Source organism: Stegostoma tigrinum, chromosome 19, assembly GCF_030684315.1.
Source record: "Stegostoma tigrinum isolate sSteTig4 chromosome 19, sSteTig4.hap1, whole genome shotgun sequence".
NCBI lineage: Eukaryota > Metazoa > Chordata > Chondrichthyes > Orectolobiformes > Stegostomatidae > Stegostoma > Stegostoma tigrinum.
In genome coordinates this window covers 12,574,748-12,590,969 of record NC_081372.1, presented here as the reverse complement: position 1 = coordinate 12,590,969, position 16,222 = coordinate 12,574,748, and the positions used below count along the sequence as shown (strand labels likewise).

At 43.4% G+C, this 16,222-nt stretch overlaps 1 protein-coding gene across 3 annotated transcripts in view; it reads left to right on the top strand.

Moving 5' to 3' along the window:
• Positions 1 to 13,203, top strand: part of LOC125461262 (protein NDRG3-like) — a 129,732-nt gene extending 116,529 nt beyond the window's left edge. For 2 of the 3 annotated variants that reach the window (XM_048549813.2, XM_048549814.2), the window contains one exon: positions 2,328 to 4,688. In XM_048549813.2, the coding sequence (XP_048405770.1) occupies positions 2,328 to 2,497 (170 nt within the window). In that variant the 3' untranslated portion in view covers positions 2,498 to 4,688. Of the gene's footprint in view, positions 1 to 2,327; positions 4,689 to 12,639 lie in introns of those variants that run through there. The other variant, XM_059652743.1, reaches the window with a different exon arrangement.
• The last annotated feature ends 3,019 nt before the right edge of the window (positions 13,204 to 16,222 follow it).

Genomic DNA, 16,222 nt, shown 5'->3' with positions numbered 1-16,222 from the left:
GAGAGGCATAGATAGAGTTGATAGCCAGAGACTATTTCCCAGGGCAGAAATGGCTAGCACGAGGGGTCATAGTTTTAAGCTGGTTGGTGGAAAGTATAGAGGGGATGTCCGAGGCAGGTTCTTTACGCAGAGAGTTGTGAGAGCATGGAATGCGTTGCCAGCAGCAGTTGTGGAAGCAAGGTCATTGGGGTCATTTAAGAGACTGCTGGACATGTATATGTTCACAGAAATTTGAGGGTGCATACATGAGGATCAATGGTCGGCGCAACATTGTGGGCTGAAGGGCCTGTTCTGTGCTGTACTGTTCTATGTTCTAGTCATCACTAAACTGAGTCACTAGGCATCTACCTCATCACTGCTTTGCTCTGTACAACACTAGCTGCTACATTGGCATTCTCAATATCAGATTCTTCCAAAATGCTTTACTTTTAATGTGAAAGGTGCTATATAAAGGCAGGATTTTCTCAGTCTGTCAGCTAGGATTCTTAGATACGTATTGTGTTGAACTAATTTCACCCTCCCTCTTTGCCCATCTCGCGAGGCTAACCCAGAACTAGCCACGGGCTGCTGTGTGCTATTGGCCTGCAGCTCTGTGGGGCTTGTTGAGATGCACCTTGTGAGAGAGCGTATGGAATGGGAGGGAGGGATGAAGCGACCAGAAGCTTGATGAACAGATGGGAAAAACGGGGAGCAGAGTGTTTTAGGTCCGGATTTGCCGTGTAACCGTGCGCAATTTTTATTTTGTTTGTGATGGGAAAAGCCTGAGGCGAAAACATAACCTCTCCAGGGGGCACCGTTTAGTGCACCCTTCCTTTCCTCAAGCAAAGCCATTTCTGGTGCCATTTCTGGTCTGTTTGCCCAAACCCGACCCTCATTGCAAGGTTGACATCCTTTGTTGACGCAGTGCATCATTAGGACCTGTGCTGACCCGAGCAACAGCAGCAGAGTCCATCCAATGATGCAGTGGGGCTTTTGGTGTGCAGTAGCATTGAGACCTCTTGCCGTGGAGGCGTTGCAAGTTTACTAGTGGAAGTTTCCTGGAGAAACCCGTGCGAGATGCGGGAAATTGATGCGTATGTATTTTTGTTTTTAAAGCAGCCAACAGCACCTCGGAGTATTGTCTGGGCTATTCTTTGATCCACAGTCTGTTTTAGTTGATCTGAGCAAGGGCAGCGTTGGCTGGCAGTGCAGTAGCTCTGGTCTTCGGATTGAAAGGACCAGACATTGTTACAAAATGGAAGTGGCAAACATTGGGAAGGTCTGTGAGCATCTGTCAAGAGGAAAATGTTGTAGAAGTTTAAAATTAATGACAAATTAATCTGCTGGGCGTTTCTAGCGTAGGAAAACGTCTGTGTTTAAGAGCAATATCATACAACTAGAAGAATTAAAACCCCATTTGACATTCATAACCAAATGCTTAGACAAAGAGCTGTTAAACAGCATCTTGAAGGACACAACGGGGAGGGTCGATTTGCTAGACCTTGAATTCTACGTGGTCGAAGAAAAAGTCACCAACAGTGAGGTGAAGCAAGTGGGAGAAACACAGTAGTTGAGAAGTCAGAGAAGGGTGAGAAGTTGAGAAGGGTGGTTGCAGATGTGGAAGGGGGCAAGACTAGGGAACACCATTTAAAAATTATTGAAATCATTGGCTGTTATATTTGTTCATAGCCCCGTGTGTTTTGCTACTGGGCCTCACAGGGCATGGAAGCCTGCAGCTGTTCACCGAGCAAGGTTGGCCAGTTCCTGGGTGGAGCTGGACAATGTCCAATGATGCTGCAGTCAGTGATCTAGAGGAGGGATAAGTCAGTCAGGATTCCAAACGCTGACTGAGTTGTCCAACTGGGAACTGCATGGTGGATCCGATAGTGGGGCAAGGAAGAGATTGGATGGGGGTGGGGAGGGTCAGCACTCAAAAAGAAAACAGTTTTTCACCAAGTTGGTGAGCAGAGCAGCTGTTCCAGTCCAACTGGTAGGGGACAACATCGAAAAATGCGCACACACTTTGTTTCGGAGTGTCTTCCGCTGTGCTACAGAGGAAAGATAGGCCGGTGGAATGTAAGGCAGGAAGGAGACGTGCTTCTGATTAATAGGGCAATTTAGTTTCAGAGCAGAGATGCGAGTAGACAGATCCATTCCTGGCGATTTTACTAGCATTTTCCAACCCAGTAAATGGTTCCCCCCGCCCTTCATACGTTCTCCCCAGGAAACAATAATCCAGCAGGCTTGTAAACAAAACCAGTTAAAAGAGCTGACTACCAAACTTTTTTGTATTTGTGTGTGTGTGTGTGTGTATATTTTTTTTCTCCCCCTCCCCGTGCCCACCCTAGTGCCAGCAGTCAGCATGACCAGGCTATCCCGGGCTCGCACCACCTCTACCTCCAGCGTGGGATCCGGAGAGGCCGCCCGCAGCCAGCTGCCTGCCAACAGCCAGGCCGATGCCACGGGGAGCAGTGACCCAGTCCAAGGCAGGTCCCCGACCCTGGAGGTTTCCTGTTGAAGCAGCAACTTGAGCCGTTAACTTATTACGTCGTTTCGTTTCTTTCCCCTCCGATTCAAGAGGTCGTCAATTTGGCTGAGTCGCAGCCTCGAGTGAAAGCCCAGCCACAGAGACCCAGTTTCCTTTTACAGTCGTGTCTTTATAGTGCATGCCTGACTCAGTGTTTGCTCTCACACTGCAGTTGATTTCATTTCTTTGGAATATTCATGTTTTAACCAGTGGTACCGAATACAGCGTGTTACATCCCCGAATTCCCTGTGTGGTTAACCGAAGAAGCCGTTCGCGTCTTCCCTGGATTTAAAGGGGCATTGCCAGAGGTTTCCTCCATTTCCCACCCCCACACCCGCACTTCCCAGCTGACCCACGCCCATTCCTGGTCAGGAGCAACGGATAGAAACCAAGTTACGACAGATGCGCAGGGGGCTGGACGTCTGAAAATAAAAACAAAACGCGATGGGACCAGGTCAGATCGCATCTGCAGCGAGAGGGACGAGTTAACAATTAAAAGCAATGACCCTGTGTCCAGAGATAATGGGAACTGCAGATGCTGGAGAAGCTGAGATAACACGGTGTGGGGCTGGATGAACACAGCAGGTCAAGCAGCATCAAAAGACCAGGAAGGCTGACCTTTGGGGTCTAGACCCTTCTTCAGAAATGGGGGAGGAGAAGGGTCTAGACCCGAAGTGTCAGCTTTTATGCTCCTAGGATGCTGCTGTGTTCATCCAGCTCCACACTTTGTTATCTCGGACCCTGTGCCCAAACAGTTTGTGGACCTTGAAAATATTTGTTCGTTCTCTCTCCACAGCTGCCAGACCTGCTGAGTATCTACAGCATTTTTTTTTAAGGTTCAACAAAAAGCCTTTGTGTTTTTAACTCTGCCGTTAGACATTGTTATTTAGTTGAGATTATTTTTCTAGCTTTTCTGCAGGTTCTTCACCTGCATGTCAGTTAGCTCATTTGAATGGATGGCTGGTTCGCAATACACTGGATGAGAACTCTCCTCAATATCTCCCCTCAACAGAAATTGGTAACCCTCAGGTTAAGTACCACCAATTGTCTCTCTGTCTAATGAGAGAGCAGCCCTTTGGTATGGCAAGACTGTGACAACGTTACCCAACCATTCTAGCCCGGAAGCTTATGAATTTGGATTCTGAGCCATGTTTGACTCTGTAACCTAAAATGACAATGCAGTGCAGAATCCCAAGCAACTTCAACATTGTGAAGAGGCGTGGGTCCTGTCAAGGTTATTAAAGACGCCATTGGCAATATTCTGATGTTCCTGCCCCCCCCCCCACCCCTTGCAGGCAACACCAATAGATATGGCAGATTAATTGGCTGCCCATCTCATTCTGTTCATGGAGATCTCTTTGTTGCAAAGTGGTAACTAGAAATGCCACTAATGCACTTCAGCATCCAAGTTATTATCAGTCATCGCAGGTACAAATTTAGAAGCTCCAACAAGTAACACCCTATAGTTTACTCAGCATTAGCGGGTCAGGCAGCTAATAGGAATGTAGCAGATTGCAAACCCATCTCCACATTTAGAGCTATATATATAAAACTGTGAATGAGTCCCTCACAGTACCTTGCTTATTTCTGCCCGTTTGTTTGGTGCAGCTCCCTGTGTTAACTCAGCAAAGCTTACGAATACAGCCTGGACTCTGTTTGGTGTCATGGTGGGATACTGCTGACAGGAATGATTTTGGACTATTCTTGGGTTTTTCCCTTAGCCCTATGTATTCCCTCCCAATTGCGAAAGCCCGTTTAAATAGTAACTTTGTTTTATTTTCCCCTCTGCTTCCCCCTGCACCATCCCCGGCTTTCTATGTTAAAGATAATGAGGTTGGTTTTGTTTGTTGTCATTGTCTTGTTTACTGCTTACTGTAAAATCACAACTGCACCGGCTGCAAGTCAAGCCCACACCCCATGTGATTAGTGTCTGGATTCATCATCTCCTGTGTGGCTTCTCTTTTGTGTTTGTTTTTCATACGGCTAAGGCACTAGCTTGAAAAGTAATTTTCAGAAGTTTAAAAACTACAGGCACCAAAGCTAGTTGTGTAAGCTTGTAGTGTCTGTGTGCAGGTTTGTTGTAATAAATTGCAGGCATTTGACACAATAACTGTCCTTAAAAGTTCTAGAGGTGAACAAAATGGTGACTTTGAAATAAAGACAGAGCTCTGGCTAGAATTGACTCCTGTTTCTGGTGTCCATGTTTTCATGCAGGGAAATCCATTTAATGTCTTTTAAATAGTTGTTTGCTATTGTAGGACGTGTGCATTGCGGTTAAAATGAAACTGTTTGTTTTACGTTCATCAGGACCGATTTGGAAATTTGGCATTGTTTCATTTATCCTGACTTGCAAATTCTAGTTGCTCCCTAGTTATAAACTTCTCAAAGGCGACTGGGATGGGCCACTTCATATCCCATGAATGTAATAAAGGTAAAAACTCCACCCTTGGTAAACATGCAATGTCTGATACCCTGTTGTTTATACTGTAACTTGTGCCGAGCTCTGTCATTCCTCACCATATGCTCAGTCACCTACACTGGCTCCTTTTTCAAATCCCATCATGATCTCTTACCTCCATATCTCAGTTAACAAGGATTGACAGTTAGCTGTTCCTTCTGCATCTCAGTGGTTGGATTGCGGTTGGCAATCAGCAGCCTCCTCTCCTGGTATAAATTGTTGTTTCCGTTTTGAATGTGGTTTTTTTGTATGAGATGAAATGTCTCTTTTTTTGAGTGTTTAAATTCAGTTTGTTGAGGGGATTATCTCTGCAATCACCACCCCCCTCCCCAGGCTGTAGATCCTCAGAGATCTCTGCATTCAATGAATTTGAGCCCCGGTCTTCATTGCTGCAACATTGGTAACCATGTTTTCAGCTGCCTAGGGTTTTATTCACCTGTCCTAGAGAGACGTTAGCTTGTGAACCACATGCAAATCCCACAGGCGTGTGTCGTTCCAGGCATGCAGGAGAGTCGTTGCTTAATGAGTGAAAAGTTGTGTACACAAGAATGTGTAAGGTCACGGAGTATCATGCGATGCAAGACATTTCCAACCGCAGTAGGAATTTCAAAAGTCATGTTGTTTGAATATCATTTAACTCCTTCCTTCCATCCTCACTTCCCTCCTTTGCATGTCATCTCAAACTACATGATTGTCTCCTCCAAAAGGCTCTAGTGAAATGATTGGAATACCCATGGCTCCTTGCAAATTTTCCTTTCGGCTCTCTCTTAATGACCCCCTTCTGGCCCACCCTTACAGGCTTATTTGTTCTTCCACACATAATGGCTTTGGAACACTCTTGTGTTCTGCAATGGGTGGGTACTGCCAATAGATGGTGCTGTTGTCTGATTGCAAGTTACTGATGAGGTAGGTCCAATGATATAGCACCCAAATAGCATTTCCAGCAGCAGCAATGACCAAGCAAAATTTGACACCATGCTACATAAGGACATATGAGGACGGGTAGACCAAAGGCTTTGACAAAGAGGCATGATTTCGGGAGCACAGCACTTTTAATATAATTAAATGCCTCAGGCACTTCACAGGAACATTATAAAATAGCATTTGCCACAGTGTACAAGATATTTAGATCAGATGACTTTAAAACTTGGCCAAATGAGAGAAATTTTTAAGAAATCTTAAAAAAAGAAATTGGGGTGGAGAAGTTTCAGGAGAGAATTCCAGACCTTGGGCCCAAAGCCTTTGACAGACTTCATTACATTATTCTGTTATTTGATATTTCTCAGTTAGGATTCTTGCAGAGGCAATTCACCGGTTACCATGGCACATTTCCACATTTAAACCGATTGTTACATGAGTCATTTCAGAATTTCAAAGCAGGGTTTCATGGTTCTAGCTCAATAAACTCGTTGGTCTTTGGGACAGAGGGATTGTGGGGGTAAATCTGGAAAATGGGTTTAGCAGTTAAACTTAGGAATGTGCAAGAGACCAGAATTAGGGAAATACAGAGATCTCGGAGAGTTGTGGGATTGGAGGAGATCGCAGCGATAGGGAGGGGTGAGGATTTGAAAACACTGGATGAGAAATTTAAAATCAAGATATTGCTTGACCAGCAGGCAATGTAAGTCAGCAAACACAAGGCTGATAGAGCATCAAAAAAGAGGAAAGACAGATGGCCAAAAAAAGTGTTTAGGAACTGGGCAGGTTAAGGAATGTCTGTCAGTGATGAAATAATAAGGGAAGTGAAGAGGCCACAGGAACTATGCAGATATTTGGAAGGTTGGAGTTGGTTACAGAAAGTAGAAAGGGTAGGGCCAGGAATGGGTTTGAAACCAAGTTGAGAATTTTAAATCACAAGGCATTTGGGAGAGGGAGCTCAATTTTCGGTTACAAGACAGAAGCTTATGATTGTGTAGTATACAGAGGTTTCAACTCTCTTTATATGAATATTGCTGAAGCAGGAGACATGTTACTGAAGTTTTTTTGTCTAATACTCATCAGGACAAAGGCAAGAATAAAAAAAATTCAAATGATGACAGTAATTTGTTCTACAGGTGAAAATGAGAAACATAAGCTCCCCAAATTCGCAGGTAATTCAGCCAAATCAGGAGGCTTGATGAACATACTTCTTTTGGTCAACCATTGCTGAACAATCCTGATGGCGCCAATCGCTACATTAAAAACTAATTTAAAATGATCACTTTAATGCACTCAATTTCACTTGCTAAAAGTGACACAGGCACCCCACTCATTCCAAACAAAAGAGTAAAAGGAAAATAGTCAACTCAGGAAAGAGCAAGAAGAGTTGAAATGCCAGCGGAAATCACCAAAAAATGAGAACCTGATTGATGTCGTTGTCTACCACATCAACCTTGGAATAATCTGATCATTCTTCTGCCACTGAATTCCTAAGGTAACAAACTTATTCTGCAGCTGATCACTTTATAATTCACCACTGCCACACACACACACAAACCACTTTAAATCAGGTGCCTTTGACAGACTTTATTACATTATTCTGTTATTTGATATTTCTCAGTTAGAATTCTTGCAGAGGTAATTCATCGGTTACCATGGTGCATTTCCACATTTAAATCAATTGTTACATGAGCCATTTCAGAATTTCAAAGCAGGGTTTAATGGTTCCAGCTCAGTAAACTCGTTGGCCTTTGGGACAGAGGGATTGTGGGGATAAATCTGGAAAATGGGTTTAGAATGGGAAAGAAAATCCAACATTCACTTGGACCCTTGTTTGGAGTGGGACCACTGACAACCTCATTCATTGTCCCCGTGATTGAGAGGGTGGAGTCAGGAAGATGGATAGCCTTTTAATTGGACTCAGGGAATCAAGAGATATGGGAATTGGAGGGAAAGTGTTTTATTTTACGTTTTGATAGGCATGCCAGTCTTTGTTGCCTGTTCTCAATTAATCTTAGGTCACGTGGCTTTTAAGAGTCATTTGCTGGACAATCTTAATTGCACTAATAGCGACATTAAAAACTAATTTAAAATAATCACTTGAATGCACAGTGTGACTTCTGGATAAAACCAAAATACTGCAGCTGTTGGAAGTTTGAAACAAACGTGGGTAATGCTGGGTCTAGACCCGAAACGTCAGCTTTCCTGCTCCTCTGATATTGCTTGGCCTGCTGCTTTCATCCAGCTCGACACCTTGTTATCTCAGGTTCCCCAGCATGGGCAGTTCCTACTATCTCTGGATAACGCTGGAGGAGCTCAGCAGGTCTGGCAGTATCTATGGAAACAGGAACAGAGTTGACATTTTGAGTGCAGTGTGACTCTTTGTTGGAACTGGTACCTGCATTATTGTGAGTTTGGATTCGCATGTAGGCCAGACCAGATAATGACCACCAGTTTCTTTCCTTAAAACATAATAGTGAACCAGGTTCATTTTTGACAACTAAAACTGTCATTGATCACCATTTACAATGGTTAGCTTTATGTTGCTGATTTATCATTAATTGAATTTAATTCTAGTAGCTGCCGGAGGGATTCGAACCTACACCTCCCAAGGAATTAGGCTAGGCCTCTGGATTACTAAGGCACTGATATTACCACAATGTTACATCTCCACCTCATTGCCTGTCCTATCAATGCAGAAGGTCGATCATTACCTTTTTGAATGGTAGCAGACCTGAGGAACTGCATGAGTTCCATTTTTTAATGTTCTCATGTTCTACACTAGGAGCTCCTTTATTCTTTATCCCCTGTGGTAGGTAGCCTGAACATACCAAAGCTGAGAGTAGCTGAAAACAAGCTGTTATGGTCAGAAGGATCCTGGTACTTTCGTGGCAACCTGCACACACACACACACACACACACACACACACACACACACACACACACACACACACACACACACAGTCATCCCTTTCTGTATTTGAGGTTTAGGATATCTGGTCAGCATGCACGAGTTGGACTGAAGGGTCTATTTCCATGCTGTATAAATTCATGGTATGTCAATTCATGGAATGCTGTAGAAATACCTGATATGCCACCTGCGTCCCAGTGCCCCTGCCATGTACGACACACTTAGATGGGTTTAAACGCAATACAGGGGGGCAATGGCCCACTGGTATTATCGCTGGACTGTTAATCCAGAGACCTTGACAATGTTCAGGGGACCAGCATTCGAATCCTGCCACGGCAGATGATGGAATTTGAACTCAATAAATATCTGGAATTAAGAATCTAATGATGACCATGAATCTGCTGTTGATTGTCAGGAAAATCCATCTGGTTCACTAATGTCCTTTAGGGAAGGAAACTGCCATCCTTACCTGGTCTGACCTGCATGTGACTCCAGACCCACAGCAATGCGGTTGACTCTTAACTGCCCTCTGGGCAATTAGGAATGGACAATAAATGCTGCCTAGCCAGGGATGCCCTCATCCCATGAATAAAGAAAAAAGAACCATGGACATGATTGCTCCCTGAGACGTGGGAACATAATTAGCCCGTTTGACCTATTCTAACCACTTAGCCATTCAATGAGATCATGGCTGATCAGATAACCGTCAACTTCACTCTCCTGCCTTTCTCCCCTTAACCCTTGATTCCCTTATTGATTAAAAATTTATCTCATCAATGAGACAGCCTCAATAGCCCTCTATGGTAAAGAATTCCACACATTCCTTCAGGGAGGAGAAATTCCTCATCATCCCTCTGGTCCTAGACTCTCCCACAAAGAGGAATGACCTTTCTGCACCGACCTGTCAGATTCCCCGATACAAGTATTGAATATTATCGTGCAAGTTCTGTGCGTTTAGCCCAGCATGGGCACTAATCATATTTCCTCAGCTATAAGCAGACCTCAGTAGATAAAGCAAGGTCAACCACCTGGCATCATGTATTGGCACTTTGAGTGATTTATTTTTGTTGATGCAGCCCCCACTTTTATGGGGACTGGTGGGCACTGGACCTGGCATCAGAGGTGCTGAGGCCATAACACCGGCAGAGGCACAGCAGGCTTGCTGTACAGTGGGCACTTGGCAGTTTTTCTAAAAGAGTTGTATTTTAATTTTGATCATCCAAGACCCTCCTTTAAAAGCTGATTTTGCTTTACCATACATCCCATCGTACACCTATGTTCCCTATGGTTTCCTATATTTCCAGTGCAATTTATTCCCCAGTTTCAATTCCGAGTTCGTGTTCCATCATTTTAGAAACGCATCAGAGTAAAATTAAGCAAGAGGAACGTAGTCCCTAGTGTGTGGGGTATTGTATAGAGCTGTTGCAAGTGGACTGCAAATTAACAACATAAGCAGAAATTGCAGGAACAGCTCAGCAGGTTTGGCTGCATCCGTGCACAGAGAAACAGAATTAACATTTTGGGCTGAATGACCCTTCTACAGAACAAATTAATATTGCAAATAAATGAGGTAAGATTATTCCTTCGTTTTCTCACACTCACTTGCTGTATGTTACGGATGAATATTCTGAACCCAGTGCATACTTTTGCATTAATTCCTAGCAGTGAGCCACTAACAGAGGACACCAGGTCAGCCATTGTATCTTCATTTTTGCACTGATCCAGGGTCACTGAAAACATTGCACCAGAAGCTGGCCAGATGGACTGAGACACTGCAGGGCGTTTCTTGCTAATTGGGCCCATAAATAAAATTTGAGAAGACTCTTCAAATTATTCCTCTTTTCAGCCAAAAGGCCAGCTGTTGAAAGCTATGTTTTAATATTTTTAAAGCCCGGCGACTGTTCATCAGTGTAAAGCCCAAATGATTGTGAATAGCTGTATAAAGTGCATCATTTAACATCATGTTACTAATTGGAACTCATGGATTAGATGCTCAGACATGAAATGTTTCTATGTTCGTTTTATATTTATTTTCAGCTATATTAATAAAACTGCACTAGGTATCGGCGTATATACCAAGGAATATACATTCAACGTAAATTTTCTTTTAAGAGATAGATAAACTCTAAAATACCGTCAAACCATGCTGGTTCATGGCAGATTTTACGATATGTAAATAAGTTTTGAACGGAAACTTGGGCCAAAAAAAAACACTTCTGAAAACAGGAGCAATTTTAAGCACAGGATGCACCCAGATGTTGAAACAAATGGAAACTCTTGGTCATATTCAGCCTTTAACACCATTAGCAGGTCAACTACAGAAAGTAGCATCATTAAAAAGCTAAGTTGCAAATTTTCACGTTCAGCAGGGAAGGAGAGAACGTAAAAACGAGGTCGAATAACAATATTGATGGGACGTTTATAAATAATATGATGTTGATATGAGAGGGGCGATGCAGACAGGAAGAGGAATATATGTAGAATTAATAAGGCTGGACATCAGAGATGTTCATTCACAGACCTCTAAATTGTGGAGAGGAAGTATAGGGAAATCTGAAATCTGAATAAAGAGATGATGAGAAATAGCAGAACTATCATAGTGTGGGAATTTAATTGTCGACATCATGCCTGACATGGCCAGGGAGTAAGTAGAGAAAAGGGAAATGGAATTCCTAAGATGTCAGTAGGACCTCTTCCCCAAGCAACATGTTCAGATATCCCCAAGAGACAGTGATGTGCCTAAATTTGGTTCGGGGTAATGAGACGGATGGTTGGACATGGGATGAGGCCGAGTTGGGGAATGCTAAGTTTAGGCCATTGGGCTGTAGGCTCCCGAGGTAGAATATGAGGTGCCGCTCCTCCAGTTTGCATGTGGTGTCTTTGGAGGAGGCCCAGGATGGACATGTTTCCCAGAGAATGGGAGGGGGAGTTAAAATGGTTGACGACTGGAAAGTGTTGTCGTTTGTCGCGCACAGAGCACAGATACTCTACAAAACCGTCTCCAAGCCTCCGACATAGAGGAGGCCACACGGATTTCACCAATTTTAAAATCTCCCCATCCCCGGCCTCATCCCATAACCAATCCTCCCTCTCATTCCCACTTCCTTGACTTGACACAACTTGTCCATCTATCCGCTCCCCCCAACTCACTGACCAATTCTCACCACTGCCTACCTGCACTCACCTCTCACCATCCCACAAACCTTCACCAGCCCCACCCCTCCACTCTATTTATTTCTGAGCTCCCTTCAACCTCCCCATTTCCGAAGAAGGGTCCCAACCTGAAATGTCAACTTTCCTGCTCCTCTGATGCTGCCTGGCCTGCTGTGCTCCTCCAGCTCCACACTGTGTAATGTCTGACTCTAGCATCTGCAGTTCTTGCTATCTCCTTGGTAATGAGATTGCTGGTTATGAACACACATATGAGAGACATGTGTAGGCCACACAGTCCCTCACACCTGCTCAGCCATTCTCTAAAATCATGGCTGATTTTAACCTTTCTTCTTTCTGAAGCAGGGTCTCGACCCAAAGCGTCAAACTTTCCTGCGCCTCTGAAGCCGCTCGGCCTGCTGTGTTCATCCAGCTTTACACCTTGTTACCTCAGATTCTCCAGCATCGGCAGTTCCTACTATCTTTGATTTTAACCTCATTTTTTCAATCCTGCATATCCCCGATAATCTTTAATCCCTTTGGCTATCAACAATCTATCTCGCTCTGCCTTTAAAATATTTAAAGATTTTGCACCCAGTGCTTTTTGAGTAAGGGAATTCCAATGACTTTCAACCCTCTGAGAGGAAAGATGTTTCCTTGGCCCTTAAATGGAGATGACCTTTTATTTTTCAACAGTGAATCCAAGTTCTAGATTCTCCCACAAGAGGAAACATCCTTTCAATATCCACCCAGTCAAGATCCCTCAAGATAAATGTTTCAGGCAGGCTAACGCTTGACTCTTGTTAACCTCCAGAGGATACAGATCTAGCCTATCCAGCCTTTCCTCATAAGGCAACCCACTCATCACAGGAAGAAAAACAGAAGTTGCTGGAAAGGCTCATGTCTGGCAGTCTCTGTGAAGAAAAAAATCAGTTAATGTTTTGAAGCCGGTGAGCCTTCCACAGAACTGGTTCCACTCATTCCAGGCTATTTGCCTAGTAAACCTAAATTTGTTACATATCCTGTGGTCTGTTTGAAAGTTCATTGTTAATAACAGTTAGAAATAAATGTTTCCGTTCATCTGAGATGTCTATTTGGTGTAAATGTATTCTCTACAGTCATCTACATTAGGAAAATGGATCAAAGAGAAACTTGCAGCCTGAAGCTTCAACAGTAGCCAAATGGTTAATGAGATTTTCATGATACATATTATATCTGAAAATTAACTAATTTTGAGGTGTCAAAAATTAAAACAAAATTGTATTGAAGTGGACACTTTCGTAAGCCTTAATAAAGAAACAAAATTGAATTGCTCATCGGGTCATGCAGATTTGTGAGATGAACAGAGTTACCATCATGGGTGAAGATGACCTTTATCACATTTCACATCACCAACTTTTTCCAGTTCTGATGAAAGATCATCAACCCGAAAAACTTACTTTGCTTTTATCTCGAGACTTGCAGCCTGACCTGCTGAGTGTTCCTGGTGTTTTCTATTTTAATTTCATATTTAAACTTAAAGATTTTAGTTAGAATCAGAGAAAGTTTACAACACTTGGTCTTTGCCTGGCAAAAGATGAGCCTTTTCCTACTGTCCAGCATTTGGGCTGTCGGCCTGAAGGTTACAGTCATTCTGGTGCATCTCCAGGCACCTTTTAAATTAGTCGAGGGTTTCTGACTTCACTTCCTTGTAGTTTACTACATTTGTTTCAATGCAAGAGGCCTGACAGGTAAGGCAGATAAACTGAAGGCATGGTTGCGAACATGCGGCTAGATTATCATAGCTATTAGAGAAACGTGGCTTAGGGAGGGGCAGGATTGATGTTCCAGGATGTAGATGCTATAGAAAAGATAGAAATGGGGGCCAGACAGGATTGGTTAATGATAACATTACAGCTTTACTTAGGGTGGATATTTCTGGGAGAACATCCAGTGAAGTTACATGGGTGGAACTGAGAAAGAGATAATCACCTTATTGGGATTTTACTATGGGCCCCGCCAATATTCAGTGGGAAATTGAGAAGGAAATATGTAGGGAAATCTCAGAAAAGAATGATAGGGTTAGGGTAGGCAATTTTCAAACATTAGCTGGGACTGGCATACTGTGAAGTGTGTTCAATATTATTCAATATTTGGATGTGCCTACTACAGAAGGAGCAAAACTTGACCTCTGCTTGGGAGGTAAGGCAGAACAAGTGTCTGAGAGGTTATGGGGGAGCACTTTGGGACCAGTGATCATAATTCTATTAGTTTTTAAATGGTTATGGAAAAGGACTGACCTGATCCGAATGTTAACATTATAAATTGGAGTAAAACCAATTTTGATGATATTAGACAGGAACTTTCAAAAGTTGATTTGGGGATGCTATTCACCTGGAAAGGGACAGTTGGAATGTAGGAGGCCTTCAAAAGTGAGATAACAAGAGCTCAGAAACAGTATGTGCCTGTGTGGAGGGCAAGCTTGGTGGGTGTAGGGAATGCTGGATGACTAGAAAAATTGAGGCCGTGGTCAAGAGAAAGGAGGAGGCATATGTCAGGTTTAAACAACCGTTAGCAAGTCAATCCCGAGAGGAGTATAAGGGCAGTAGGAGTATACTTAAGAGGGAAATCAGGAGGGCAAAAAGGAAACACAAGGCAACTTTGGCACATAGTGTTAAGGAGAATCCAAAGAGATTCTACAAATAATTTAAAGGCAACAGAGAAACTGGGAGAGAATAGGGCCCTCCTTATCAAACCTTAAAGATCAACAAGGCCCGACTATGCACAGAAGTGCAGGAAATGGGTGAGATACTAAACAACTGTTTTGCATCAGTATTTACAGTGGTGAAGGGCATGGAAGCTGGGGAGCTTGGGAAAATAAATAATGATGTCTTAATGTCCATATTACAGAAGAGGAAGTGCTGGAGGTCTTAAAATGCATAAGAGTGGATAAACTCTGGGACCTGATCAGGTGTGGGAAGCTACAAAAGAGATTGATTGGCCTCTTGGGAAGATGCTTGTATCATCAATGGCCAAGCGTGAGGTGCTGGAAAACTAGAAGGTGGCTAATGCAGTGCCATTATTTTAAAAAGGTGGTAAGGAAAAGCCAGGGAATTACAGACGATGAGCCTGACATCAGTGGTGGCTAAGTTGTTGGAAGGGATTCAGAGGGACAGAATTTACATGTATTTACAAAGGCAAGGATTTACAGGAGATAGCCAACATGGCTTTGAGCATGGGAAATCATGTCACACTAAGTTGACTTTTTTTTGAAGGCATGACAAAGAGGGTTGATGATGGTTGGCTACATGGACTTCGGCAAGGTGTTTGATAAAGTTCTGCATGGTAGACTGGTCAGCCAGGTTAGATCACATGGAATACAGAGGAAACCAGCCAATAGGATACAAAATTGGCTTGCAGGTAGGAGACTGAAGGTGGTGATGGAGGGTTGTTTTTTGAGGTGGTGGCCTGACCAGACTGGTGCTGGGTCTACTGCTTTTCTTCATTTATGTAAATGATTTGGATGTGAATATAGGAGGTATGGTTTGTTAAGTTTGCAGATGACACCAAAATTTAGATGTAGTGGACAATTCAGACCACAGCAGGATCTTGATCAGATGGGTCAGTGGGCCGTGAAGTAGCAAGTGGAGGTTATTTTAGATAAATGTGAGGTGCTGCATTTTGGAAAGGTATTTCACAGGACAGGATTTAGATATTTAATTATCAGGCCCTGGGCAGTGTTGTCAAACAAAGGGACCTTGGGATGCAGGTGCATAGTTCCTTGAAAGTGGAGTCACAAGTAGACAGGGTGGTGAGAAGGCATTTGGCACGCTTGACTCCTTAGGTCAGAATACAGAGTATAGGAGTTGGAGTGTCATGTTGTGGCCGTATAGGACATTTGTGAGGCCGCTTTTAGAATACTGCATTCAGTTCTGGTCTCCATGCTATAGCAAAGATGTTGTTAAACTTGAAAGGATTCAGGAAGGATTTACAAGGATGCTGCCGGGATTGGAGGAAGAGGCTGAATAAGCTGGAGCATTTTCCCTGGAGAGTCAAACGCTGAGGGTTAACCTTATAGAGTTTTATAAAACATGAGGGACATGCATAGGGTGAATATCCAAAGTCTTTTTCCTAGGAATGGTGGTCCAAAACTAGAGGGCATAGTTTAAAGGTGGGAGGGGAAAGATTTAAAAGGGATCGGAGGGGCAACTTTTTCACAGAGAGGGTGGTGTGTGTATGGAACGAGCTGCCAGAGGAAGTGGTGGAGGCTGGTACAATTACAACATTTAAAAGGCATCTG